Genomic DNA, 27,674 nt, shown 5'->3' on the forward strand with positions numbered 1-27,674 from the left:
CCAGGTTGGCATCGCTGTCCTTTCCATCAACAAAAACACGGCATTTGGAGCTTTACCGAAGGTGGCATTGTGGTCAGCCCAGCATAAAAGGAACTTCTCAGAGATGTCCTGCACTCAGGAGCTTCGAAACTAAAACCAACAGTCCTGACACGGACATAACCATTTTAAAGTAAAAATATTAAGCGAGTGCGTTCGAGAAGAATCAGATTTTTATCGTTGCCAAGGGTCTACCTTGAGCTGTTTCTCTATCCACCTTCATCTCTCAGGATTTGGGGAGAGGATTTGTAATATTGGTACAAAGTGCTTTGAGCATCCCGGGCTGCTGTTTTGATTTCAATTAACGCCAGCTCCGTACTAGAGATGGAAAAATCAGATAGCTGTTCCTGCCTGGGGCCTCTCTCAGCTCCCTTTTGAGTGTTAGCTGATTTTGTGTCTTAGGATGTCTGCTGACGGCATTTAAAGATGGTGCTAGACATGCTCCCATCCCCGGCTCCATCCGTGTTATAATGAGAATGAATCATATAGCCGTGGAAAGACCTCAGCCCCGTGGAAGGGTCCCTGCGCGTTCTGCTTGCTCTGAGTTCTGCGCTTGGTCCGTCGAGAGGGTGGTTATCTTTGCTCTTCTCCCCGCCTCTTAGGACACCATGTCACTATGGTCGTGAGTGAGAACCATTCAAGGTGGTGCGTCTCGTGGGTTGGAGGACATTAGGAAGGTCGCCCGTCAGGCTGTGCCATCTTTGCCAGGCCCTGCCTTGCTGCTGGCAGCCTGCCCTCAGTCTGGGAACCCGAGCTCTCTCTGTCACCTGCTCTCACTCTCCCTGCCCCGAGCTCCCGGCCCCTTTCCTGTATCCATCCACATGATTCCACCCAGAGCCTGGCCCCTTTGGGTGCACGCTTCCTGGTCTCAACCCTCTTTTTTTTTAATTAATAGATTTTGTTTTTAGAGCAGTTTTAGATTTACCAAAAATGAGCAACGAGTACAGAGCGTCCACACAGCCCCCTCCGGGTTCCACTGTTCTTTTTGTGTGTGGTAAAGTGCACACAGCGCAGTCACCACGTCGGCGGTCTGGAAGCTCACGAGTCCGTGGCGTTGAGTGCATTCACCTCCTTGTGCCACCATTGCCCCCGTCCATCCCTGGGACTTTCCTTCGCCTTGGCTTTGCCTGCTCCTCCGGCTCGGAGCTCTCCCTCTGCACCTGCTGCTCGCCATGGCCCCTTCCACACGGCCCTGTCAGCCGAGCCCACAGGGCAGCTGCCGGGCCCTGGATGAGCTCTGCCTCCCTCCCTCCCAGGCTCCCCTCTGTTTCACGTGCCCCTCGGAGGCCTCAGCACTGCTCTCCATCATCACATTACCATCCTCCTTGACCTGAGCCCCATCCCTAACATCCTTGGAGGATCAGAGCCCTGACTTTGAACGCAACGCTCCCCAGGAACCTTCTAGCTGCCCCTTCTGTGGCATGGACCCACAGTGTGGCCAAGTCAAGTGCCCTGTATGAACCCTGTGAGTGTACCAAAGGCAACGAAGTGCCCACCACCCCCCAGGACTCCCCCTGGGTCTCTTTCCAGTTGCCCCCTGCCCCTCCGACCATCTGGAGAACCAGACGGAGGTTCCCAGGTAGGACTTAGATGGCTGTGTGCGTTTTCCACCTCAGGATCAGGAGAAGAGAGCGTGTTTGCAGAGGGTGCCCATGGAAGCCTGCAGGCCAGGCCAGGGATAGGATGGGTGGAGGGGGAGCCCTTCTCCTCTAAGGCAAACTGTTGAAGCACGTGTGCCAGCAGAGGGGCTGAGAAAGGCCGGGCTGCTCTGCAGTGGTGGGCAGATGATCAGAGAAGTGAGGGTGTGCCGGTGCCGGGAGCAGTCTCTCCTTGTCTCCCGCCCGGGCCCACTGCCTCCTCTCCCTGGCCCCCTGGCCTCTGGTCCTTCCTCTCTGCCCAAAGTTGCTGCCAGTCGGAGGCCCAGGCCTGTGCTCTGTTCCAGCTGCAGTTTCCCCTGCAGCAGGGCAGCAGTCGCACACAGGGAATGATCCTGGAAGCGGGCGGTGAGGGGCCAGGATGGCCAGACCTTAGAAATCTAGGAGGTGGCTGCCACTTCCTCAGAGGAGGTTCAGGTCGGGTGGATGCAGGGCCCTTCAGGCCAGGTGGCTGCTGTGCTCTGCAGGTCCATTTCCTTATCACTTAACCTTCCCTGGGTCCCTGGTTCATAGGGACACCCGAGGACAGGAAGGGACACAGAGCTGCCCAGAGCCAGCCCACGATGAGACAAGCCTTGTGGCCAGACCAGGTGGGCAGTGAAGCCCAGGACGCAAGGGGAGGGGTGTCCTCCCAGGGTTTCTCTGCAGGAGGCGTTTTCCAGGCCTGTTCCTTCAACTCCATATCCTGGGACATGCAGGCTGCACGCTTCCCACTGCACCTGGTGACACATGGCCCCAGCTTACTAACCCAGTGACAGATGAGCGCCCTGCTGCTGGGTGGGGATAGGCCTTCTGTGGTCCTGTATCCACCCAGCACCCGCCTCTTAATCCTGTTTAACACCCTGCTGCTGAGCACAGCCAGGGAGGAGGCGGGGGTGAACCCGGCAGCATGACGTGTCATTAGTTTGCGCTGATAACAGCACGGCCTGAGAGGCAGAGGGCGTGGTCGGCCTCCGTCAGAGCCTCTAGGGGGTGCGGGGGGGGGGAGCAGTAGGTGAATGGTTCCCAACCTCAGGAGTCGCCTGGGCAGCCCGCCCCCAGACCTGCAGGGTCAGAAGTCTCGGGGTTTGCCCCGGACTTTCTTAAGCCCCCTGGTTTGGAGAAGTGCGGCATCAGGGGACCTTCGTGGTGCTGTTCTTGGTCGTGGGGACCGTGCCTCTGCCATGCCCCTTTCTTAGTGGCCCTGCCAGATTTGGGCGCCCACGCTCCCTGTGGGCATTGTCCTGAGCTTTGCGAGTGAGGCCTCCGTTCTCCTCCGGGAGGTGGCCTGGCGGCCTGTGCTCCCTGGCGCTCCTTTCCTTCCCCTCTCTTCTGACAGGGTGGGGGTGAGCTCAAATTTATATGCACCAGCTGGAGGACTCAGAGAGCACTGCCGAGTCAGGACGCTGCCAACTCGGATGGCGGAAGCCAAATGGAAACTCACACCGAGGAGGAGCCCAGCTCTCTGCTGACTCGTGGGGCCCCAGCCTTTCCCACTGTGCCGCCCGGCCACAGGACACGAAGCTGTGGTTGTGGGGCTGGGGGCGGTGGGAAGGGCGCACACCTGGAGCGCAGGTGGGCCACCAAGGGGAGCAGGGCCCGCAAGGAGCCCACACCCTGAGCCCGGAGTTTTGTGGCCGTGGCCCCACGCGGTAAGGTGGACGAGAGGCGGTTGTCCCTCTTGGCCTGGACGGAGGTGAGGAGCCCCCGGCAGGACCCACTGGGTGTGAGGCATCCTGGACCAATGGGCCTTGTGCGAGGTTCAGAGGCATGGCAGGGATGGGTGTGTTGGAGACTCGGTCCTTTGGCCCCAGAGGAGGCTGTGGAATTCTGGGGTTCTGAGGGGGGCAGCGGCTCTCTGGGCACAGTCAGCATTTGAGCCGCCAATGAGCAGAGCCGGGTTTACAGTTACCCCGGAGGGCCACCTACCCCGACGAGGGGAGAGCGGGTGCTGTCATTGATGGCAGGAAGGCAGGCCTGTGAGTTTCTGAAAACTTACTTCACCCAGGTGAGGTTAAGACGACCCTGCCTCCCTGCCTGTCCATGCAGCGTGCCTGTGGGGAAAGCTCTCACGGGAGCATGTTAATAGTGTGAAACCACAGGTTTAACACACGTGTCTGTCACATGTGCAGTGTGGGACGAGCTGAGAGGTTGCAGCCTGGAGCACAGGCCGTACAGGTCTATGGGTCACAACGAAGGGCCCCTTCTTTTTAAATATCCTACAAAGGTTTATGTGACAAGCATGCCACCTTTATTAATTATAATTGATGTCCCTATTTTTATCAGACAAATAACTGAGTACATAATAAAAACAGGAAGTAACGATAAAAACAACACAAACACCCATTCAATGAACTGGTTGATAAGTTTAGTTAACACGTGTGGCCTTTTTGGGAGAATGTGCATTTTGACTTACGCTTTTTGAGATATCAAAAGCAGTTCATTGAAAACTGAAATCGTAAGAAAATTAGAAGAAAACATAAACCAACGATGAACTAATCTTTGGCTTGGGGAGGATGATATACAGTATAAAAGTAGTAAAAAGAAATCACTAAAAAAAAGTTAACACAAATTTGACTGCATAGAAGTTTAAGATTTCTGTACTTCCAAATAGATGATACAATTAAAAGACAGACAACAAATTAGGAAAAACACACACAGCAACTATAGCAAAGGATTAAAATCTTTGCTATATAAAGAATTCTGACATATCAATAAGAATACTAACACCTCAGCAGAAAAATTGGCAAAGCACACTAACAGACAATTCACAGGAAGAGCATAGATGTCTATTAAACATAGGACAATCTGCTCATGTGAATTGATCATCAGAAAACCATTTTTCAATTACCAAATTGGCAAAGATTCAAACCCCTAATAATGCTGTCCCTTTTTTTGGAAATCCATTGGGTGCTATGTGTCAGGAGTCCAATTTATCCTCCAAGGAAATAGTCAGGAATCCCAGAAATTATCCTAAGGAAATGGAGAGGATACAGATGAAGATTTATGTATAAAAATGTAGAGTTTATTACTTAGATAGCCACTATTTGGAAACTAAAGGTCTAGCGATGGTGTCTGGTTCAAGAATGGTGCATCCATGTAATATGCATGGAGCTATTAAGATAGAGGGTTGACACTTTGAATTTTTAATTTTGCTGATATGGTATATTGTTTTCCTGTGGCTGCTGTAACAAAGAACCACAAACTGGCTTAAACAACGAGATTTGTTTTCTCGCAGTTTTGGAGGCTGGAAGTTTGGAATCAAGGTGTGGTCAGGGTGGTTTCCTTCTGAGGCCTCTGTCCTTGGCTTGCACATGGCCTTCTTTGTGATCACAGGGTGTTCTCCTTGTACATGTGTATCGGTCTCCACGTTTCTTCTTTTTAAAGGACGCTCCGTCACATTGGCTGGGGCCTGCCCTGATGACCTAATTCTAACTTGATTACCGCTGTAAAGACCGGTCTCCGGATAAGGTCATCTTCCGGGGTCCTGGGGGTTAGAACATCAATGTGAATTTTGGGAGGACACACTTCAACCCATAACACATGGAAAAATACATTTATGATATAACTGAAAACCAGGTGTGGTATAATTCCAGGGGGTGTTTTTTTGGTTTGTTTTTTTAAGATAGGCTCATAAGATAGTAGAAAATATACAAATATTTTTGGATAGTGTGACTTAAGGGACATTATTTTTCTGTATACTGCTCTGAGAATGTTTCATAATTTTTTTTAAAGTTTTAGAAAGTAGGTCAAGGATTCTCCACGTCTAGTTTGATAGAGACCAGAGGTTGGGAACCAGGTTTAATTTAGATGAAATAGACCTACGAAGGAACAAATATGTTTAAAAAATAAATACGAACTGTGGCTCATGTTTAACAGACATGCCCTGATCCACCCAAAGGCACATTGTCTTCCCCAGGACTGTCCGGGGGTGGACCTGGGCGGGACTGTCCCCGTCACCCACGGCTGGGGTGGGGTGAGAGCTGGAACTCTGCACCTGGGGCACAAAGGTCTTGTGTTCTGGGTTTTTCTGCTCTCGGAGTGACGGCGGGCGTGCTGAACCTGTCTCCTCATCTGCAAATCTGTGCTTCCAGGACGCGTCTTACAGAGCCGCGGTGAGGTTTCGCATCTCATAGGTGGGACAACACTGTGCTGTGAATGCTTGTATTTTAGAATCTCTCAAATCTTCCAGCACCTTCTTTGGATTATCCTCAATGGTGGCCAACATCTTCACGTAAAGAGGTTTGGTTTTTAGAATCAGCTGAGAGTTGTCTGCAGCCCAGCCTCGGGGTGAGGACGCTTAAACTAAGTCGTGCCGTTCGAGCCTCCAGCCCTGCCCTAGGCTCGCCCACCGGAGGCCCCAGCCGCAGGAGGCCCCTGAGCGCCCGGCACGTGGCTGGTCAGAACTGAGGTTGCGTCACTATAGAGTACATGCCAGACTTTGGAGACTTAAAGAATGTAAGATGGCTCATCAATCATTTTTGTCATATGGTTTACATGTGGAAAGGATATTATTTGGGATATAATGGATGAAATAAAAATATATTATTAAAGTTAATTTCACTGATTTCTTTTTCCTTTTTTAAAATGTGGCTAGTAGGATATTTGAAGTTGCATATGTGGCTCAAATTCCATTTCTGCTGGGCAGCGCTGGACTAGGAAAAGCAGACTCGTGTTTTTGTATGGCTCGTTACCTCACTTTGCAGTTCTTGAAGAATTCTTGAATTCTAAAAGTGTTCCAGACGACAGAATCCTCGTTAGAATAAGGATGTAGCCTTTCTGGACGATTAATTGGAAAGACAGCACATTTCTTGATGCGTAGGTTCCAGTGTGATTCTTTCACGTTTCATAACTTGGTTGTCGTATGTCCTCGTGAGCTGCGAAGTGTTCAGAGAGTGGCACTATAGTGGGTGAGACGGAGAGACGCCAGCGACCTGGAGCGGCCTGGACGCGATCTGGGTAGAGGTGGGCGGCCCTGCCCAGAGTATCCGGGACCTGGCAAGACAGTCCTGAAAGTGGTTGAAGGCAGAGGTCAGCCATCCGCAGCCCATGGACCAAACAAGCCTTCCCCTGTTTTGTACAGTGGGTGTGCTAAGGATGGTTATTACATTTTTAAATGGTTGAAAAAAATCGAAAGGAGGATTTTTTTGTGATGTGAAAATTGCATGAAACTCAGGGACGAGTGTCTATAGATAAAGTCTCCCCGGATACAGTGATGCCCGTTGACTGTCTGATTTTACACCACAGGGACGGAGTTGAGTAGTTGTGGCAGTGGCTGTCTGGCCACAGGGCCAAAAATATTTACTATCTGGCCCTCAGAACCAGCCTGCGGACCCTGGACGGAGGGGTCCACTTGATTCTGCAGCCCACATTGAAAGGGTTGGGATGGGGGAAGCCTGAGAAGGGGGAGGGGTGGGTTCGGGGGAGCCAAGTGGATTCGGGGCCCTGGATGTGGCTGAAAACAGAGGGATGTTCATGGCTCAGGCCTGGGAGGTGAGGACCTGATCTGGGCCCCGGGTCCCCTGGACTGGTGATTTTCAAGGTGATGCTGAAGTTCAGGACCTCGCTGATGGGGGAGAAGGGAGAAATGGATCCTTCTGGGTAAAGACTCAGGAACGGGACACGAGGCTCTTGGGCTGGCGGGAAGCTGTTAGCAGAACGTCATGCTTGGGAGAGTTAGCAGCCATGGAGGCAGCTGGAGATACACTTATGAGCTGGGGAGACCGGAGAACAGAGTTGGGGGGCACAGGAGGGGCACCCACAGAGCCAGATGGGGCTGAGGGTCCAGCGTTGAGCCACCTGGTCTGGGATGGTATAGGACGGCTCTGAGACCACCCCTCCCCTGCCAGGATGGGGGTGAGTCTGTGAGCCAGCTGGCACCCCCATACCTCTGCCCCAAGAGCCTGTCTAAGCACTGGGCAGAAAGAATTCAATGTAGGGGGACATCCTAAATCAGCTCGGATTTGGGAGAAGTTATACAAAATGCAGGAAGTTCAAAGAAAAATATAATAATATACCCTGAGACCCTCCACAGGTTGATAATTTTTTAAATTTTTTTTATTGTGGTAAAACATACATGACATAAAATTTACCATTTTAACCTTTTTTTTTTTTTTTGAGGAAGATTAGCCCTGAGCTAATGTCTGCCGTCAATCCTCCTCTTTTTGCTCAGGAAGACTGGCCCTGAGCTAACATCCGTGCACATCCTCCTCTACTTTATATGTAGACATCTACCACAGCATGGTGTGCCAAGCGGTGCCATGTCTGCACCCGGGATCCGAACTGGGGAACCCTGGGCCGCCGAAGCAGAATGTGCAAACTTAACCACTGTGTCACCGCCCCGGCCCCCATTTTGGCCATTTTTGAGTGTACACTTTAGTGGCATTAAGCACATTCCCACTGTTGTGCCACCATCACCCCCACCCGTCTCCAGAATGCTTTCATCTTCCCAAACTGAAACTCTGTCCCCATTAAACACTGAGTCCTCATCCCCTCCCCAGCCCCTGGCACCCACCATCCTACTTTCTTTCTCTATGAACCTGACAACTCTAGGTGCCTTGTATGAGCAGAATCACACAGGGTTTGTCCTTTCGTGACTGGCTGATTTCGCTCAATTTGGTGTTCTCATGGTTCATCCATGTTGTAGCAGGTGTTAGAATTCAGTTCCTTTTTAGGGCGGAATGACGTTCTGTTGCATGGATAACCACGTGTTTATCCATTCCCAATGGATGATCTTATCATATTGGCTTCAAGTTTTTTTTTTTTCTTTCAAGAAGATTGAGTTAAAGTCCCTCTGGGGATGTTTCCATGCCGGCCCCCCCACCCCTGAAGCTGGCCTGAACCCTGCCCAGCGTGGTCTGCGTCTTGCACATCGCTAATCTCTGACCAGGAGACAGCCTGGCTCTATACGGTCTCTTCATTTATGTGGACGGCATGGCGCCCACGGGGCGTTCCGTGGCTCGGTTCGATGGGCCGTGTGCTCGAGCTCCACCATCGGGAGACGTCTGGTTGGTTCACGTAGCAGCTGCCTAGGCCTTTGGTGGTTGTTTTTTCCAGTCTGTTGGGTGTTGGGTTTTGCTCTGAGACTGTGAATCTTCCTGTTTGTTGGTCCCTCGGCGGCCCCCTTCCATGAATCGCCCGTCTTTCCTATTAGGATGCTGTTCCTCTTTGCGGTGAATCTTTAGGAGTTCTGTATATATTCCGGATCTGATCCTTTTGTTTCTAGTTTATTTTTTTTTAAGTAGGAGTTGTATGTAAACTCGGGTTCTTCAGGTGTTACTTGTGACATACTTCCCAGCTGAGACGGCCCCTCACATGTTGGGACATCAGGTTGAGGGGGACACGCAGGATGGGTGGGGGGTGGAGAAAGATGCAAAGGAGGAAAGAGAACCAGAACATCCCTGTGAAGCAAGCAGAGGGGTGAGGAGTGTAGGCAGGCAGGGAACCCAGGAGACACCCGCGGACATCAGGGTGAAAACTGAGCAAAGAGAAAGTCTGGGGGTTTTATGAGATTGCTTCAGTGGGAACAGGGTTCCTCTGGATGAGTGTTTCTCAATAGGGGTGATTTTGTGACCTGAGGGGACATTTGCAATGCCTGGAGACCTTTTTAGTTGTCATAGTGGGAAGGGGGCTGCAAGTGGCATCTAGTGGGTGGAGGCCAGGGATGCTGATCGATGTCCTGCAAGGCACAGCGCAGCCCCACCACTCGGAAGACCAGGCCCCAAATGTCCCTGGTGTCACAGCTGAGAACGCAGCCTACCCTGTCCGTGGGCTTGTGCCGGCAGGACAGGTTCTGGTGATAACCAGCGTCTGTTTCGAGCCTGCTGGCATGGGACAGGACGCAGCCCCCGAGGCACCCAGCTCAAGTACCATGACCGAGGGCCCCAATGTGTCTCCCTCTTTCTTCCTCCCCCAGGCAGGTCTGGACGAGCCCCGCCTGGGCCCAAGTGTGCAGAGGATGGAAACACTCCCCCGGCAATGTCTCTGGGCCGCCTCCTTCGCCGGGCCTCCTCCAGAGCCTCGGACCTCCTGACCCTCACCCCGGCTGGCAGTGGCGGGCCCCCCTCCGTCCTGGATGGGGAGATCATCTACTCCAAGAACAATGTCTGCGTGCACCCGCCCGAGGGGCTGCAGGGGCTGGGGGAGCACCACCCAGGTGAGCCTGGGCGAGGGGAGGGCCAGGGTCACAGACCTGGGGGGACGGCTGGGGTCTCAGGCCTGGGAGGGGAGGCTGGGGTCCCAGACCTGGGGGGACGGCTGGGGTTCCAGGCCTGGGAGGGGAGGGCTGGGGTCCCAGGCCTGGGGGGGGACGGCTGGGGTTCCAGGCCTGGGAGGGGAGGGCTGGGGTCCCAGGCCTGGGAGGGGAGGCTGGGGTCCCAGACCTGGGGGGACGGCTGGGGTTCCAGGCCTGGGAGGGGAGGGCTGGGGTCCCAGGCCTGGGGGGGGACGGCTGGGGTTCCAGGCCTGGGGGGGGACGGCTGGGGTCCCAGGCCTGGGGGGGGACGGCTGGGGTTCCAGGCCTGGGAGGGGAGGGCTGGGGTCCCAGGCCTGGGAGGGGAGGGGCTGGGGTCCCAGGCCTGGGGGGGAAGGCTGGGGTCCCAGGCCTGGGAGGGGAGGGCTGGGGTCACAGACCTGGAAGGGGAGGAGCTGGGGTCCCAGGCCTGGGAATCTGGGAGAATGTTTGGAAGTTCCTGCTGTAATCATTGACCCCGTGCACACTCTGCCCTTCACTCCCACCATTTGGAAATCAGGGTAGCAGACTCTCAGCTGCCCTCTGCAGGGATGGAGATGGAGACAGTCCTTCCTCAGACCGTCCATACTGAACCCCCTGTTACTGGAGGCCATTCTCGGGACACTGCAGCTCGTGGCTCCTATTAGTCCCTGGGGTGGGAAACTTTTTTCCTGTGGTGACAGGGACTTGGCTGTCTTCTGCGTCTTTTTCAGGGCTTTGGTTGTGTTCCGGGCCCTGCGATGGTGAGCTGCCCTGTGCACTGGAGGGCTGAGGCCACAGCGCACAACAAAGCCACGTGCATGTGGGTCTCTTTCCAGGATGGGTAGCTGACTGTGGCTTCCTCTGGGTGGGGGCCCTGGGGTGTTAGGTCTGGTCACAGCAGCCCAGCACCTCCTGGGTAGGCCAGTGAGTCCCTCCGCCCTGTGCTCCCTAGGAAGGAAAAGATGGGTTAGTGACACCCCGAGGCCTGCGTGGTCCTTTGTCATTCATGCAGCTGACTTGCATAAAATAAATGCCCTACTTTATGCAATTTGCACGACAACCTCTCCAGAGTGAGCAGAGCCCCGGGCAGCCCTCTTTTTTGGACAAGAAGGCTGGTGCTCAGAGAGGAGAGTAGCTCAGCCTTTCCCCAACACCAGCCTGGGGTGGAGGTGGAGCGAGGGCAGGCTCTGGCTCTCCTTGCTTCTTCCTGTGGCCTCACCAGGCTGCTGAAGGATGCTTCAGGGGCCCCTGTGTACCTGCAGTCTGGGTGCGGCCCACAGGGACTTGCCCACCCGAGTGCAGACAGAGGCTCCCCACCAGATGTCAGAACATTTAGAAGTTATAAATTGCCATCAGATCTGGACACTTTACTGTGTGCAAATTGTGTCAACAAAGCACTGTGTAAATAAGTTATTAAAAAAGACAAAACGTTTGACTTATGCTGATAAACTAGGGTAGAACTAAAAAATGTCCTGTCATCCTGCCCTGATCAATATACCTTTACAGCCACCCGGATGGTCTGGTGCAGATTTGGCATCATCAGCCCCTCTAGGTTCCAACGCAGAAGCCCACTTCCCGCCCAGCTCTCTCCTGCCCCGTCGGGGCCTCGGGCATTCTCCTGTGGACCCCGCAGCCTGTCTACCACCCGCACAGCCAGCTCAGGACCAGGCCCTGGAAGCAGACTCTGGACTGTGTGGGCAGGGAATCGCAGGGTCCTCGGTCCCAGAGCGTGCCCTAGAAGGGGCAGTGCCGGCTCTGGATGGCACATCGCCCTAACCCTGTGGACGCCTGACCATGGGGCCCCCTTCATGGATGTGGGGAGCATGGGGCAGAGGTCTGGGCCTGGGTCTGAGGCTGTTACGTGTTCTGGGTATAACAAAAAAGGAACAGCAGCAGCCTTGGGAGAGCTTCGTGGGGTAGTTGTGTTGCGGCCGCCGGTGTGGGAGAGCAGGGCGGAGGCCTCGGGCTCTCTTCCCAGCCCCGAAGCGACTGATCTGAGGGTGTGGAAACGCTCGGCCCGTGGCATGTGGGCCTTGTGCACAGCTGGCTGATAGCTCCTGAGTTTCCCCACGTCTTCTGGAAACTGGGGCAGGGCTAAGGGGAGTCTGGTTGGGGCGAGAGCTAGGGTGGTGGCTGCTAGGAGGCCTGGGCACCTGGCGCAAGAGGCCTGGGAATCAGGACACCCGGGAATGGCAGGGGCTGCAGGAGGAAGTGCCCCTGTGTGGAGGCTGACCACAGGCAGGAAGGCTCTGGGGCCACCAGACGGTGGGCGAGGTGGGGCTCTGAAGGCACGGGATGTGCCACTGCTTGGGGCCCGGTGCCCCCGGGCCTGCTAGAAAATCCCCAGAGCCCTCATTAGTCCCCAGCTCGGCTGTGTCCCTTGGGTGTGTTTTGGGCCAGGCTGCGTCCGAAGCCTGACTCGTCGGCATAGCACCCCATTTTTGCTAACAGATGTGGCCTTGAGAAACCAGCCAGAGGCCCTGCGTCCACTGCCCTCCCTAACCGCCTGTCCTCTGTCCCCTCACAGGCTACCTGTGCTTGTACATGGAGAAGGACGAGCTGCTGGGGGCCACCCTCATCCTCGCGTGGGTGCCCAACTCTCGGATCCAGAGACAGGATGAGGAGGCTCTGCGTTACGTCACCCCCGAGAGCTCCCCTGTGCGCAGGGCACCCCGCCCACGGGCCCGCCGCACACAGAGCTCGGGGACCCCCCACCAGCCCTCCCCCACGGAGCCAAGGCCCACCCTGATCCCCAGAGATGAGGACATCCTGGTGGTGGCCCAGAGCCTCCGGGACACCGTGCATATCAGCCCTTCCCTGGAGGATGGAGAGAAGCTGGCCCAGGGCCTGGGGATGGATGGCCCCCTCGCGGCCTCGCAGCCAGCCCACAGTGACTCTGGGATCTTGTCCACCATCAGTTCGCAGGATGGGACCGAGGAGGGGAGGGAGCTGCGGCCCGAGGCGGGCGAGGAGGAGGGCTCCTTGGAGTTGTCAGCCGACGGTGTGAGCAGGGACAGCTCCTTCGACTCGGATTCTGACGCCTTCTCTTCGCCCTTCTGCCTCTCGCCCATCAGCGCCGCCCTTGCGGAGAGCAGCGGCTCTGTGTTCCTGGAGAGCGAGAGCAGGTGAGTTCCTCATTCTGGTCCTGGACTCTGGGGTGGCCCCAAAGGCCTGACCGGGCACGCTGGGGAGCAGTTGCGTATGTCACCAGCTCTGCTCACGGAGCACTGAAGATGGAGTGTGCCCTGCAGGCGCCTGGCTCTCCCCATGCCAGGGCCTCGGCACCTGTGTCCCGTCACTCTATTCCCGGCCGAGGAGATTGTAAAGGATGTTGGGGGGGGGGAGTTCCACCTTCTTATCCCCCCTCCCTTCCCCTCAATGGCCTCACCTACAGCTAAGCAGTCCCTGCCAGGTCTGACCGGCCCCACAACCTAGACCAAACCCCACAGGGCCAGGCCCCCAGGGGTCCTGGTGTCTCCTGTTCTCACCCCTGGAGGGGCAGGAAATGGTCGGTCATCCCACAGCCCCCAGGCGAACTCATAGAGGCCTGTGTGGTGGCATAAGGGGTTGGCCTGGCCCCCAGACAGGCTCCACGGCCGCCTGCAGCCAAGCCAGGCACGTGGCCCTGCCTTCTGGCCCCGGGGGGACATTAGCCTTTCGACTTCACCCCTCTTGAGCTATAGGCGGCTGGAACGCAGTGCCCAAGGGAATGTTGGTGACATTTACTCTGCAGGCAGAGAGCCCAGGGGAACTAGATGCCTGGTGCTTTGGCGGGCTCACAGGCCCAGGCCACATGAGCGGGGGCGGGGAGGGGCAGAAGTTAGACCCCTGCCCTGCAGTGGGCCTGATTGGCGCAGGTCGTCTCCGCGTTGTGACGGCCACCACGCAGCATCATTGGGGTCCTCAGGGCCTCACAGAGGCGGGCGTGCACGAGGCTCCTGAATGGGGGTTTTGTGCGAACCCAGAGCAGCCAGGGCCAGCACAGGACGGTGCCTCTGACCCCTGCAGCCGCTTCCCTTCTCTGCCTGTGGTCCGCGCCCTGGTTAGATTTCTAGGCCAACAGCTGCAAGGATGATAGTAAGTGGGCACATAACTGTTGTGCTCATGCTGTGAGCCGGGCACGTGCCAGGTGTAGACAGTCCTGGGCACCGGGCAGGGTGCCATGAATTACCTATTTTTATGTTCACAACCACCCCAGCCCTGTGAGGTAAGTCCTGATGTCCTAATATTACCCCTTGTGTGTAGAAGGGAAAGCGAGACTCAGAGAGGTTAAGTAACTTGCTGGAGGTCGTGCACTGGTCGAGCTGGATTTGAACCCGGCTGGGTCTCTACCAGACCTGGAGCACATAAGGTCCCACGGAGCTGATGTAAGCCAGGGAGCAAAGGGACGGGGCGGAGGGACGTGGAACACTTTGCTGGCCTCGGCAGGAAGGAATTTGAGGTGGACTCCTCCCTGATTTTATCCCCCCGAGGGTGCACGGTTAGCATTGTCTCAAGTGTTGGAGAGCGCACAGGAAGCGGGGCAGCCAGCTGTCACCGAGGACTCCAGGTACCCGAGGACTCCCTGAGCTGTGTGGCACTTTCAACCGGGGAACCAGGTTGGGAATGGAACTCAAAACCCCACCTGGGCCTGGCGGGCTGGGCTTAGTCAGAGCTCCCCCTGGTGGTGCCACCTGCCAGTGCAGCAAGACCTGCGGCGGTCCAGCACCCCCAGGGTCCAGGTGGAGCGAAAGGTGCCAGCACCCCCAGGGTCCAGGCCGAGGGACAGGTGCCCAGAACCCCCAGGGTCCAGGCGGAGGGACAGGTGCCCAGCGCCCCCGGGGTCCAGGTGGAGGGACAGGTGTCCAAGCTCCCATCTTCACTCTGCCCCAGGTGTGATGGGCCTGGCCTGTGGTCTCATGGCTGCGGTGTCATTGGCAGAACTAGAATTAGGGTCTGGCGTACTCAGCTGCGTCCAGCAGCCCCATCATGTGAGGAGCCTGGATTTGGGAATTAGGGAGGCTTGGTTGGCACGAGCCTGGACGAGCTTCTTATCTTCTCGGAGCCTCCGTTTCCTCATTCATCAGATGGGATGGTGACACTTGTTTACAGGGCCGGAGAAGTCACTCCTGGCCCCCTCATTCCCTCCCTCCACCTTGCTGATTCTCCACCCTGGCTGCCCGTGGGACTCCCCCAGGGCACCTCTGGTACAGTCCTGATGCCCAGGCAAGTCTGGATGCTTCTTGAGCAGCCATTCTCACCTGGGGCCGATTCTGCCCCCAGGGGACGTGTGGCAGTGCCAGGAGAAATTTTTGTCACAACTGAGATTGGGGGTGTTATTGGCTTCCAGTGGGTGGGTGCCGGGGGTGCTGTTCTGGACAGCCCCACACGACGGAGCGATCGGCCCTGACGCTGGTGGTGCCGAGGCTGAGAGCTCTTCCTGCAGGTTCTCCTGGCCTCGGACAGACGTGGCGCCCTCGAGCAGGGAGATTGTTGTCCTTCACTGTGGTAAAATGCACGTAACAAAAATGTGCCAAAATAGCCATTTTAATTGTATGTTTTAATTGTACAGTTCAGTGGCATTTCGTGTATTGACGGTGTTGTGCAACAGTTACCACGGTGTAGTTCCAGAACCCCCATCCGCATTAGCAGTCACCCCCCAGTCCCCATCCCTCAGCCTCTGGTACCACCACTAATCGACTTTCTGTCTCGATGAATGTGCCTGTTCTGGACTTTTCATGTAAACGGAATCATGCGCTGTGTGGCTGTGTGGCTTCTTGCACTGAGCATAATGTTCTCGAGGTTGACACACGTCATAGCTGGTGACAGGACTTCATTCCTTTTCATGGCTGACTAATATCCCAGTGGTTCTGACCCACAGTTGGATTTGAGCCCCACTCTGCTGCACGCAGACTCCTGAGCTGAAGGGGGTGATGTCTGTCAGGTGGGGCGTTTGGCCGCCCCGTCGGGAGGCCTTTGTGTGGTCAAGCTTTGGGAACTGTATTGTTGCTTTCCGGAGCCTTGCCTACTCAGTTTGGTTTAGGGCTCATCTGTCTGCTTAGAGCTGCTTAGCAGGCAGCTCACCGGTTCCTGGGCCTGCTCAGAGACGGTGTGATCAGAGAGGTACCTCCTCCACCGTGGAGGCCCAGCAGTCCCTCTCACTCGCTCTTCTGGCCTCTATCAGTCCCATTCGGCTGAGGCTTTGTGCTGGGGCAGGACGGACCTGAATGGGGTCCCTCCGTGGCTCCCGGGAGCGCGCGCTTCAGTGGAGCCTGAGGTAAAGAAAACCTGTGTCCGAGATGGAACATGAGAGGTGTCGCATGGAGGCACATGGCTTCCCTGCCCAGTCGCGTGTGACAGGTTGCGGAGAGCTTAAAAAAAAAGCAGATACAGATTCTGAAAGGGGCAGGGGTGGACCCTGGCCCTGGCATTTTTCCCAGATGTTTTGGTGTGAGCCAGGGTTGGGCCCTGGCCGGTCCCCGCAGCCCACGAGTACTTGTTTCTCCCCTCTGAGCCACTGTGTGGGTCTTGTGCCCCCAGCACATGGAGACCCTGGAAGCAAAGTCAGCACTCCTCTGCTCCCTCCCACCCCCACAGCACCCACACGGGATGAGACCGGGAATCCCGGACTCAAGGTCAGCGGCACGGGACCCTATAGAACAGGCGTTCTCAACCCAGCTGCAAATGAGAATGTCCTGGGCAGCTTTGGAAAATCCTGATGCCCAGGCCGCACCCAGACTTATTGAACCAGAATTCTGGGGTAGGGCCAGAGCTGGGGGTAGGTCCCAGGCATGGCTGTGTGGGAACTCCCCAGGGGTTTCCAGTGTGCAGCCAGGATTGAGAACCGCGCTGTGACAGGGACCAAAGGGAAGGAGGTGTGGTCCTTGTGTCTTGGGCAGAGAGGGCATCTGAGAAGAGGCCAGAGCACCGGCGTCCAGGTTGGACCACACACCCCGCAGGGGGGCTCAGATTTGAGGGCTTGTGTGCCCCAATGGCTGCTCCTGGAGCAAAGGCTCCTGATTTAATTGGGAACTGGGTCCCCAGGAGGGGAGTAGGCAGGCTGGCTCACGGGACCCCTCTAGTGGCAGAACCTACAAACTACATGTGGAGGCTGAGAGTGTGGCCTGGGGTGGGCGAGGAGGAAGAGCAGCCCGCAGGGATTCAAGGGTCCCCCAAACATTGTGTTACGTCGCAAGTAGCTCACAGAGGGCTGAGTGGCTGAAAATGGCCTTGTCCGTTCATGTGTTACCTGTGGGGCATAGCCAGGCAGGCCCGAGTCCCCAGATGGAGAGGCCACCTGCCATACTCCCCAGCCCCCAGCACAGAGATGCATGGAAATCCGCAACCACATGGACCTTCAAGGCGACTGGGGAGTGGGTGGGCCAGGAGGGCCGCTGCGACTGCCTCACTGTCACGGGCCCTCGAATTACCTCCCCCGCTGAGGTCTGTTTTATGAGCGGGGTTAGTCCGGTGGCTCTCTTTGTCCCGTCCCTTCCATAGTGCCAGAAATCAGGGCTTGCGTTTGGGATGAAGGTGAGGGTGGCCACCAGGCAGGATCAGTGGTCAGCCCATCGTTCGTTTCTGTCCTGAAAGTTACCCGGTCCAGGCCCAAGGAGCAGTTGGGTGAGGGTGGAATACAACAGGACCCTCGTGTGGCCCCGCGTGTGGCATGTCAACTGGCCCCACCCTTGGGAAGTGCATTGGTGATATGTCTGAAGAACCGGAACACAGCTCCTACTCCCTAAGTCAACATGTCTCTTCTAGAACTCGTCCTAAGAAATCGTCTAAATTGCAGCAAGAAAACACACTTACGTGAAGATGTTCATCATCGTGTTCTTTATAATGGGGAAAGAAAGGGAAAGAGCCTAAATATCTAGCAGTAGAGAAGGAGATAAATCGATTACAGGTCATGTACTAGATCAAGGAGTTTTAACTGGGGCCTGGGAGCCCCCCGAAATCTTACGCCGCTTCTTGTATGTGGGCTCATGTGTGTGCATTTTTCTGAGGGAGGGGGCACCATCTGACTGTGCAAAGGGTTTGTGACCCCCAAAAGGTCCAGAAGGTTCATACTCCTGGATGGAAGAGTATGCAGTGCTTATAAAGACTGTGCTAAGTGTTTATAAAGACTGTGCTACAGCGTGGGAATTTACAGTGTATCGAAAACAAAGCAGGTAGCAAATTATGTGCACATTTTGATTCAAATCTGTGGAAAGGGCTGGTGCATGAATGAGGCAGTCTGGAGCAGCACGGTACCAGGATGGAGATATTCTATGTGTGTGCCATCGCTGCAGTCTTCGCGCAGCTGGGGAGCACTCGAAATGGGGCTAGTGCAACTGAGACGCTGAGTTTTTAATTTTACATCCTATCGACTAATATAAATTTAAATTGCACGTGTGCCTGCCGTATTAGACAGCACGGGTTGAGAGGAAGATGTGCCAGTGTGTTAGGATAGTGTGATTATGAGCAATCTTTTCTTTTCTCAATTTCCAAAAATGTTATATTGTGATTATGTTACTCTTATGATGAAAACCAGTTTTAAAAATAGGCAGCCAGTTAAAGCCCTGTACAGCCCAGACCTGCTCGCCCTCACCTGCTGTCTCGTATATTGTTAATGAAAAAGCCCCCGGGCCTGTGTAAGGTCCTTCCAATGAAACCGACGCTAATGATCTACCACCCTCAGACCCTGGAGCTTGTCACTAGTGCCCCCCCAGGGGGAACGTGTGCTTCATTTCCTCTCCCTTGTGGGATCCTCTTGTCGTTCTTGGCGTGCATTCTCAGGGCAGCCGTCCCAAGTGAAGGGTGATGTACGGGGTTACAGAATGAGCTGGGTGGCCTCGCATGCAGTGTCTCTCACCATGGCTTCATTGGTGCAGTGGTCATGCCAGCTCAGACACACGTCCAGGAGAGCTGGGCGTGGCCACAGGGGGACTCGGGCCCTCCTGCCCGCAGGCTCCTGCTCAGATGCTTACCTGCCTCTCCATCCTTTCCCTCTTGCTCTTTTCCCACGCACACTGCACTTTGCCCAGCCATCCCGAGCAGGCTCCCCATTTCCCAGCCTTGCTTCCTCCAGCTGGAATGTTCTCCCCTCTACTGTGGAAACCCCAGCCAGCCCACAGGGGTCCTCTCTGTGCCCGCCGCTCCCTGGGCATCCCTTCGTGTGGCATTAAACTATACTGCTTTGCACTGTTGCTTTCTCCTGAGACTTACCGGCCTGTCTAGACCAGCGCCGTCCAGTAGAACTTTCTGCAGTGATGGACGCTGTCCAGTGCAGTAGCCACTAACCATGTATGGGATCGAGCCTTGAAAATGTGGCTATTGAGACTGAGCAACTGGATTTTTAATTTTATTCATCTTCAGTGAATTTAAATTTTAATAGCCGTATGCGGCAAGGGGTTTCCGTTTGGACAACGCAGGTCCAGATGAGCAGTCCTTGGGAGGAGCAGGGAAGGTGGAAACACGCTCCTGGCACAGAGTAGGCCCTCAAAATTCTCTGTCCAAAGGAGAAGGGAAAAGATGAGACGAGAGCAGGTGCCCCTCCCCACCCTCAAGGGGCCGGTTTCACAGCGGGTGGCAGGAGCGGTCAGGTTACCCTGAAGCTACAGGCCGAAGCCAGCGAGGTGGGAAGGTTGCTGCCTGGCCTGAGGCTCAGCCTGGCTCCAGCCAGCCACCCTGCCGGGCGCGAGGCTGAAATAAATGGCATCTTAAGTGCTTTTTGCCTTTAGGAGGAAAAGGCTCTATGACACCAGGGTATCAGCCATAAAGGCTGAATTATTAATACCTATTGTCATCGTTGCTGTAACTGGCCCCTGCTCCTCCCACCCTGCGCGCCGATGAAATGAGGCGCTCTGGGAGGAATCCCAGCCTCCGAGAAGGAGCCAGAACTGGTGAGCTCCGTGGCTTAAGTCCGAGTGCCTGAAAGTGTCATTGCCAGGGAGCTGCCACCAGGGACCCTGACGGTGTCGTGCAAGGTCACCAGGGCCTTTTGAGGGCAGTGGTTGGTGCGATGATCCTGTTGGATGCTCAGTGACTCCCGGTGGTTTTCATAAATAGCCTTGCTGGTCCTTTTCTGTCCAGCCATCTCAGGGCAGGCACACAAGCCTGAAGGAGGGAGTGGAAATTCTCCCAGAAATGGGGAAGAAATGAGCCCTGCAGGGGAGGGGCGTGATACAAAGGAGGGAGCCGCACTTCACCGCTTCCCGTCTTTCTGTTCCCGGCTCAGAGTAGCTGTCAGCAAATAAGAACTCTTTCCCAGAGGTGGGAGAAGGACAGACAAGGTGGAGGGGCTCGTGAGAAAGGTGTGGCCCTGAGAAGATGCGGGGGGGCGGGGGCAGGGAAGAAGGAGGAGCCATCTCATTGAGGGACCAGCAGGGTGAAGGTCCAGAGGCAAGAGACAGCCGGGAGGGGTGGTGAGCCCAGGTGCGATGCTGCAGTAAGGAAGGGTTGGGGACTGGACCAGCGCATGTCCTAGGAGGCCACTCCAGCAGGACTGGCGATGGAGGGTGGGTCCAGGGGCTGCTCCACCTCGGAGAAGGGGGTGACTGTCTGTGTGGTCAGTTGTGAATGGGATGCTGAGGCGTCAGTGGGTTCCAGAGAGATTTAGGAGGTGGACTGACTGGGAACTCAGAGAAGTGCATCCCCTTACCGTCCAAATTCCAGGAAGATTCCTCCAAGCTCAGTCATGGGGCCAGCCCAGGTGCCCAGGTGCCCTAAGGATGCTCTAGGCACAGCCGCCCTAGCCCCTCCCGGGCCCCCAGCAGCAGCCTGGCAGCCGGGGAGCTGGCAGCTTCCAAAGATCTGTTGTTTGGGTTTGTTTGTGCTTCTGCACCCGGGAGCTGAGATTTCTTTCTTTCAAACATCCTATCTCCCGACACCCTGCAATCTGTTCTGCGCTTCGTTAAGGCTAATCTTGTCTTATGTTTCTGTAGCGCTCGGCAGGCTGCGTGCCGGCTTCTCCCTCCCCTCCACGTGCCCCCCAGTCAAGGTGGCTGTCACCAGCTGCTCCCCCTGTGCCTGGGGGCTGGCCGATACCAGGGGTACCGGAAGGGCAGCCAGCAGGTCTGAGCCCTGCGTCTGGTAGGGGGGGCCTCCGGGCAGGCTGGAAACGGCCGGGGAGCCCCACTGCCAGGTTCAGAAGCCAGGCCGATACCCAGGGCCGAGCACGGACCCTTCGCTCTCTGCTCCTCGGCTCTGGGAGCTCATTAGCAGGCGGTGGCTGCCACTGGCTCCAGGAGCTTGGAGGGGCTGCCAAAGAATTCAGACTGGGTCTCGACAGTGTCCAGTCCCTTGACGTGTGACTCGGGTGGCTGTTTGGCTCACACGCGCTGTCTGGGGGCAGCAGGGGCAGGCCAGCTTGGTTGGGGAGGCCCCGTGGGTCCTGCAGGGCTGGGAGCCTGGCTAGCTCTGTGGTCAGAGCCCAGATGTGACCCTCAGCCCCACCCAGATCCCTAGGACCTGGCCAGGGCAAGGTGTTGAGCCTCTCTGTGCCTCGGTTTCCACATCTGTGAAATGGGGCCGTTGTGAGGGTCCAGTGAGGTGACGAGTGAAAGGGTTCTGCACGGAGCAGGTAGTAAAAATTGTTACCAGGAGGGCAAACACAAGTGGCACTTTCACAGCACTTAGCATGCCAGCCGGTTCTGAGTGCTTTGTGTTCGTTTCCTGGGGCGGCTGTGACAGAGGACCCAAAAGTGGGTGGCTTCAAACAACAGAAATTGATTTTCTCACAGCTCCAGAGGCCAGAAGTCCGAGATCGAGGTGTCGGCAGGACCGTGCTCCCTCTGAAGGTCCAGGGAAGCTCTGAAGGTGCTTCCTGCCTCTCCCAGCTCCTGCGGCTCCAGGCGCCCGTGGCTTGTGGCCGCCTCGCTCCAGCCTCTGCCTCTGTCTTCGCATGGCTGTCGCCTCTGTGTCTCTGCGTCCTCTTTTTGTCGGGACATAAGTCACTCTAAATCCAGGATGATGTCCTCTTGAGGTCCCTAACTAATTATGTCTGTGAAGACCCTGATTCCAAATAAAGTCACATCGGGAGGCTCCAGGTGGACGTGAATTTTGGGGGACACTGTTCGACCCCACCCTTGCTGTGGGGGCACCGATGCATTTAATCCTGAAAGGACGCTCGAGGTTCGTGCCTTTCTCCCGTTTTAGAGAAGGTTGAGGAACAGACAGCTCGCGTCACTTGCAAAGGTCACAGCACACGATTTCCTGGCTGAGATACCAACTCTGAAGTTAAAAAGAGAAAGCAAAAAAATCAAAACAAAATCAGGCCCTTCGACGGCCCTGTTCAGTGATCACTTGGAAATCAGTCACCCCACCTAGCCCGGCCCTGTCGGCCCCTGGGTCTGGTCGGGAGCCCCCAGGGAGGTGGGTGGGGGCCGAGCAAAGATGCTGTAGAAATTTCCTTTAAGAATAACACAAGTAATATATGTCCATTTTAGAAATTTGGGGAAAAAGGCATAAAGAAGATATTTATGGTCATTGGTCCCTCTAGCATTGCTCTTATCTTTTGGTTCGTTTCTCTCTGGCCTTGCAAAGTGGGGGGGCTGTAATTATCTGTTGCAGAGGCCAGCACACCTTTTCCACAAAGGGCCAGGCAGTGAGTGTTTTCAGCTTTAGTGGCTGCGTGTTCTCTGTGCAGCTTCTCAACTCCGCCTGGGTAGAGAGCAGCAGCCCCTTGCGATACATAAGTGATCTGGCGTGGCTGGGCCAATAAAACTTCATTTTTGGACTCTGAAATTTGAATTTAATATAATTTCCATGTGTCATGAAATATTCTCCTCCTTTTGATTATTTCAATGTTTTTAAAAAAATGCTCAAAACCATTCTTCATGCAAAAACCTGTGTACGGGTGTTTGTAGCAGTTTTATTAATTGCCAACACTTGGAAGCAAATGAGATGTCCTTCAGTAGGGGAGGGGATAAAAAACTGGTCCCTGCAGACAAGGGAATATTATTCAGTGTTAAAAAGAAATGAGCGATCAAACGAGGAAAAGACATGGAGGAACCCTAAATGCATGTTACTAACTGAAAGAAGCCAGTCTGAAAAGGCTACAGGCTGTGTGCTTCCAACTCTATCACCTTCTGGAAAAGGCAAAACTATGGAGACAGTGAAAAGATCAGTGGTGGCCAGGAGGTGGCGGGAAGGAGGGGTGGACAGACAGAGCACAGAGGATTTTCAGGGCAGTGAAACGACTCTGTAGGATACTGTAATGGTAGGTACACATCATTACCTGTTTCCAAATTAACAGAATGCACAACACCAAGATGAGCCCTAATATAAGCTGTGGACTTTAGTAGGGTTTTTTTCTTTATTTTTCTTTATTTTTCTTTATTTTTTTTGAGGAAGATTAGCCCTGAGCTAACATCTGCTGCCAGTCCTCCTCTTTTTGCTGAGGGGGACTGGCCCTGAGCTAACGTCTGTGCCCATCTTCCTCGACTTTATAAGTGGGATGCCTACCACAGCATGGCGTGCCAAGCGGTGCCACATCTGCACCTGGGATCCGAACCTGTGAACCCCGGGCCACTGAAGTGGAACGTGTGAACTTAACTGCTGGCCCTGGACTTTAGTCATTAATAATAATGTATTGATATAGGTTCATCAGGTCTAACAGACATATTATGCTAATGCGAGATGTTAATAATGGGGGAGCCGTGTGTGTGGAGGAGGGTATGTAGGAAGTGTCTATACCTTCTGCTCAGTTTTTTTTATAAACCTAAAACTCCTCTGAAAGATAAAATCTGTTAAAAAAAAAAAAACAAAACCATTCTTAGCTCACAGGCTGTACAAAGACAGCCAGGAGCCTGGACTGTGCTAATTCTACTCTAAACCGCCGCTGTCCAATGGAAATGGGACGTGAGCCACATACGCGATTGAAAATTTTCTAGTAACCACATTTGAAAAAAACTTTACTTTTAAATAGCTAAAGAGTCACAGGAAGTTGCAAAAAAATGTACAGGGAGGTCCCATGCACCCTTCACCCAGCTTCCCCCAGTGACATCATCCTGCTTAAAACCATAGTACACATTCTGGACCAGGAGATCGAGGTGGGTTCAATCCACTGGTCTCCCTGGTTTTCCAGCTTCCGTTTGTGTACGTGTGTGTAGAGTGCTGTGCAGTTGTATCACATGCTGTGTGTGTCACCACCACAACCAGGATACAGAGCTGTTCCCTCACCGCACGGCTCCCTCTGCCACCCCTTACAGCCATAGCCAGCTCCTTGCCCCCATCCCTGACCCCAGCAGCCACTACTCTCTTCTGCATCTTTATAAAACTTTTATATAAATGGAGTCATACCGTGTGTAACCTTTGAGATCGGCTTTTTTCATTCAGCTTACTTCCCTTGAGCTCCATCCACATCGTTGTGCGTATCAATAGTTCTCTCCTTTTTATTGCTGAGTCGTATTCCGTGATGTGCACGGACCAGCTTAACTGTCTACCCGTGGAAGGGCGCTAAGGGGCTGTCTCCGGTTCGGGGCATTTACAGATAAAGCGGCTACGAACATTCCATCCAGATTTTTGTCTGAACATGGTCTTCATTTCTCTGGGATGAAGTCCCAGGAGTGCAGTTGCTGAGTCACACAAATGGTGATTGCCTGTTTAGTAGCTGTGCCATCTCACGTGGCCACCAGCAATACGTGAGTGATCCAGTTTCTCTGCATCCTTACCAGCATTTGGTGGGCTCACTTTTTTTTTTTTTTTGGCCATTCTGATCTGTGTGTAATGCTATCTCATTGTGATTGTAGTTCTCGTCCCCCTAGTGACGCTGAACACCTTTTCCTGTGTTTATTTGCCACCTCGGTGTCCTCTTTGGTGAAATGTCTCTTCATGTCTTTTGCCCACATTCTAACGGGGGTTTTCTTTTTAACGCTTGCGTTTTTGAGAGTTCTTTATGTATTCTAGATACTAGTCTTTTGTCAGATATATGATTTGCAAGTATTTCTCCCAGTGTATAGTTATCTTTTCATCCCCCTAACAGGATCTTTCACAAAGCAAAAGATTTTAATTTTGATGATGTCCAACAGAGCAATTTTTCTTATGGATCTTGCTTTTGGTGTCGAGTCTGAGAACTCCCAGCCTCGTCCTGGATCCCAAAGATGATCTCCTATGTTATTTTCCTAGAGACTTTCTAGACTCACATTTTACATTTAATTCAAATTTCAGTTCCGTGATCCATTTTGAGTTCATTTTGACGTAAGGAGCGAGGTTTCGGGCGAGGTTCCTCTTTTCCCCGGGGGTGTCTGACTCCCCCAGCGCCGCTGTTGAGAAGGCTCCCCCTCCTCTGCTGAATTGCTTTTGCCCCTTTGCGAAATATCAGCTGGGCACATTTGTGTGAGTCTAATAGCCACATTTTAAAAAGTAAAAAGAGACGTAAAATTCATTTTAATAATTACCTGATACCCCTCAAATGTTACCATTTCAACATGTGATCAGTATGAAACGCTGTTGCTGAGAGATGCGTTACATTCTATCTTTGTGCTGAGTCTTGGGAATCCCGCGTGCCCTTTTCCCCTAGAACACATCTCAGTTTTAACTCGCCACGTTCGAGTGCTTGATGCCACATGCGGCTTGGGACCACTGCCTTGGCCAGCTTGGCTCTATACGTGGTAGTGTCCTGGTTTTTTTTAACACCCTTTTCTCCTGGGCTGCCCTCCACCTTTGTCCTTGATGGTTGGGTGGCTTCTAGGAGGAGGTCTGGAGAGCATTCTGTTGCCCCTCTAGGAGGTTCTGCAGCCCTGACTCCTCCCTGGCTCTGAGCAGGGATTCTGAAGTCACTGGCCAGGTCTGTCACCCAGGGATGAAGATTCTGAAGAGATGCCTGGTGGAGCTGTTGCACCTGGCGGTCGCCTTGAAATCATGCTACTGTTGACTGCCCTCCAAGGGACTGTGAGCTCCTCAGAAGGCTGACCTCTGTCTATGAAGCTGTCAGGACAGGGAGCACATATGGGCATCAACCCTCCTGAACCGGAAAGAAGGATGTGCTGCCTCCAGGAGCTGAGGCAGCGCTCCCTGGGGACTTAGTGGTCTCGTAGGAGGGATGTCGAAGGACAGGGCAATGAAACTGCTGTCCGCCTTTTCCGCTCAGCTGACAAACCACGACAGCCCCTCTGGGGGCCCTTGACGCAACCCTTGATGATTTGCTGCACAGGGGCTGTGCAGATGCTCTCCGGGGGGCTGTGCTGCTCTGACGGCTTGGGTTGCCCTCAGGAGCCGGAAGCCAGAGGCCCTGGGGCCCCGGCTCTTGCATCAGCAGCCCTGGCAGGGCTTCCGAGGGATCTGAGCGCGAGCTCACAGAGGCAGCCATGTGGCAGCGCCACCCAGGTGAGACAGGAGCTCAGGCTCTGCCTTCGGGGACTCAAGCCTGGCTGTTGCAATGTAACCCAATACTGATGAAATCCTCTCTAAAGGCGGGGATGGGAGGGGGTATGACCTTTGTCTTTTGATCAAACGTTTCCATATCCACATGTTTGCCTTAACATTCATTCCCAGCAGGGTAAACAGAAAGGGCATTTTTGCTTGGTTTTCCGTTCAATTCATCCAGTGTTCCTTAAACACCTGTGATGTTCGGGGGACAAAGGGCTCCTGGCGGCCCCCTCCACCTACATCGAGAACGTGCCTCCTTGCTTCAGGGAATCTGTTTGGGGAAGCTGAAAATATGGTTTCCCCGACCATCTAGGGCAGCTGAAGACCCCAGCCACACTGGTTGCTCTGACCACCTGCCCTTTGAAAGCCAAGGCTGGTGGAAGCAGGCCTGGATTCTAGTGCCAGCTCGTGGCCTAGAGAAAGTCCCTGACCTTCCTTAGCTTCAGGTGACACAGTTGGTCCCCAAGTGTGGCAACCCTGGAGATGAGTCCCCAGGTCACATCTCAGCTCTGCCTTGCCATGTGCCCTGGCAAGTCACTACCCTCATTGCCCCACTTTCTCCTCCGTACGATAGGACGGTGACCGTACGTGCCCACAAGACTGACTTGCGGACTGGCCCCCAAGCATACTTGAGGTCCCCAGGAGAGGGGGGCATTGAGACTGGCCTGAGGGCGTAGATGGACAAATGCCACTTCTGTTACATTTTGTTTGATGTTTTCCCAAATAAGGTGCAGACCCCCTAGAGAAGGGGGCCTTTCCCAAGGGGCTTTGGAGCAAGAAAGTGCTGTGGGAGGGAGGTGCCTGCCAGAGTCAGGGTAACATGGGAGTAAGAAGCTGGAAGTGGAAATATTCTGGAAGGAGGGAGAGTGGCTGTCCCTGGGTCACGGGAAGAGGAGCCCTACAGGCATCAGGGAGGGAGGGGGAAGGTAGGAGACCTGGGACCCAGCAAAGGGGGCGGTGGTGGGTGTGGCCTCTCCCAGGAGCCCCGGGGCTGGCGGTTAGGGCGGACTCTGTAGATGGTAAAGGCATCAGGATCTGTCTTGCTTCTGTAAATATTTAAACACTGGGAGGATTATTTTTGGTAGCTACGGTCCCTCTCCGAGCCTGGCGGGCTGCCGGGCTGCCGGGAAGGGTGTCGAGTGACAGCAGGCTCGCTGCTCGCTCCCCGAGCTTCATGTGCTCGCCCTTCCAACGGCCTTGATTTAATTGGGGTCGTGGTCCCCCCTTTTGGGAGAGCGCGGGTGCACGGAGGCTTCTACTTCTAGGCTTTCACCTTCGGGGTGAGACTGACGTGATGAGGATGGATGTCAGGTCTCAGAAGTTTCCCTGACGGTAGTTGAAAGCGACAGTTCCTTGAGCTTCCAAACCACGAGCAGTGAAGTGCAGGGCCAGCAGCAGGCCGGGCACCCCTGGGGACGTCGCCACTCTCCGCCAGACCCACCTGGGGTGAAAGGACGCATTGT

General features: G+C 54.7%; 1 protein-coding gene across 9 annotated transcripts in view; it reads left to right on the forward strand.

Moving 5' to 3' along the window:
• Window positions 1–27,674, forward strand: part of TBC1D16 (TBC1 domain family member 16) — an 81,562-nt gene that overhangs the window by 6,528 nt on the left and 47,360 nt on the right. For 6 of the 9 annotated variants that reach the window (XM_023651873.2, XM_070226820.1, XM_023651876.2 and 3 more), the window contains 2 exons: window positions 9,586–9,825; window positions 12,410–13,007. In XM_023651873.2, coding sequence (XP_023507641.1) covers window positions 9,648–9,825; window positions 12,410–13,007 — 776 coding nt within the window. In that variant the 5' untranslated portion in view covers window positions 9,586–9,647. The remainder of the gene's footprint in view (window positions 1–9,585; window positions 9,826–12,409; window positions 13,008–27,674) is intronic. The other 3 variants (XM_070226818.1, XM_070226821.1, XM_070226819.1) reach the window with 1 other exon arrangement.

The sequence above is a fragment of the Equus caballus genome, chromosome 11, assembly GCF_041296265.1.
Source record: "Equus caballus isolate H_3958 breed thoroughbred chromosome 11, TB-T2T, whole genome shotgun sequence".
NCBI classification, from domain to species: domain Eukaryota; kingdom Metazoa; phylum Chordata; class Mammalia; order Perissodactyla; family Equidae; genus Equus; species Equus caballus.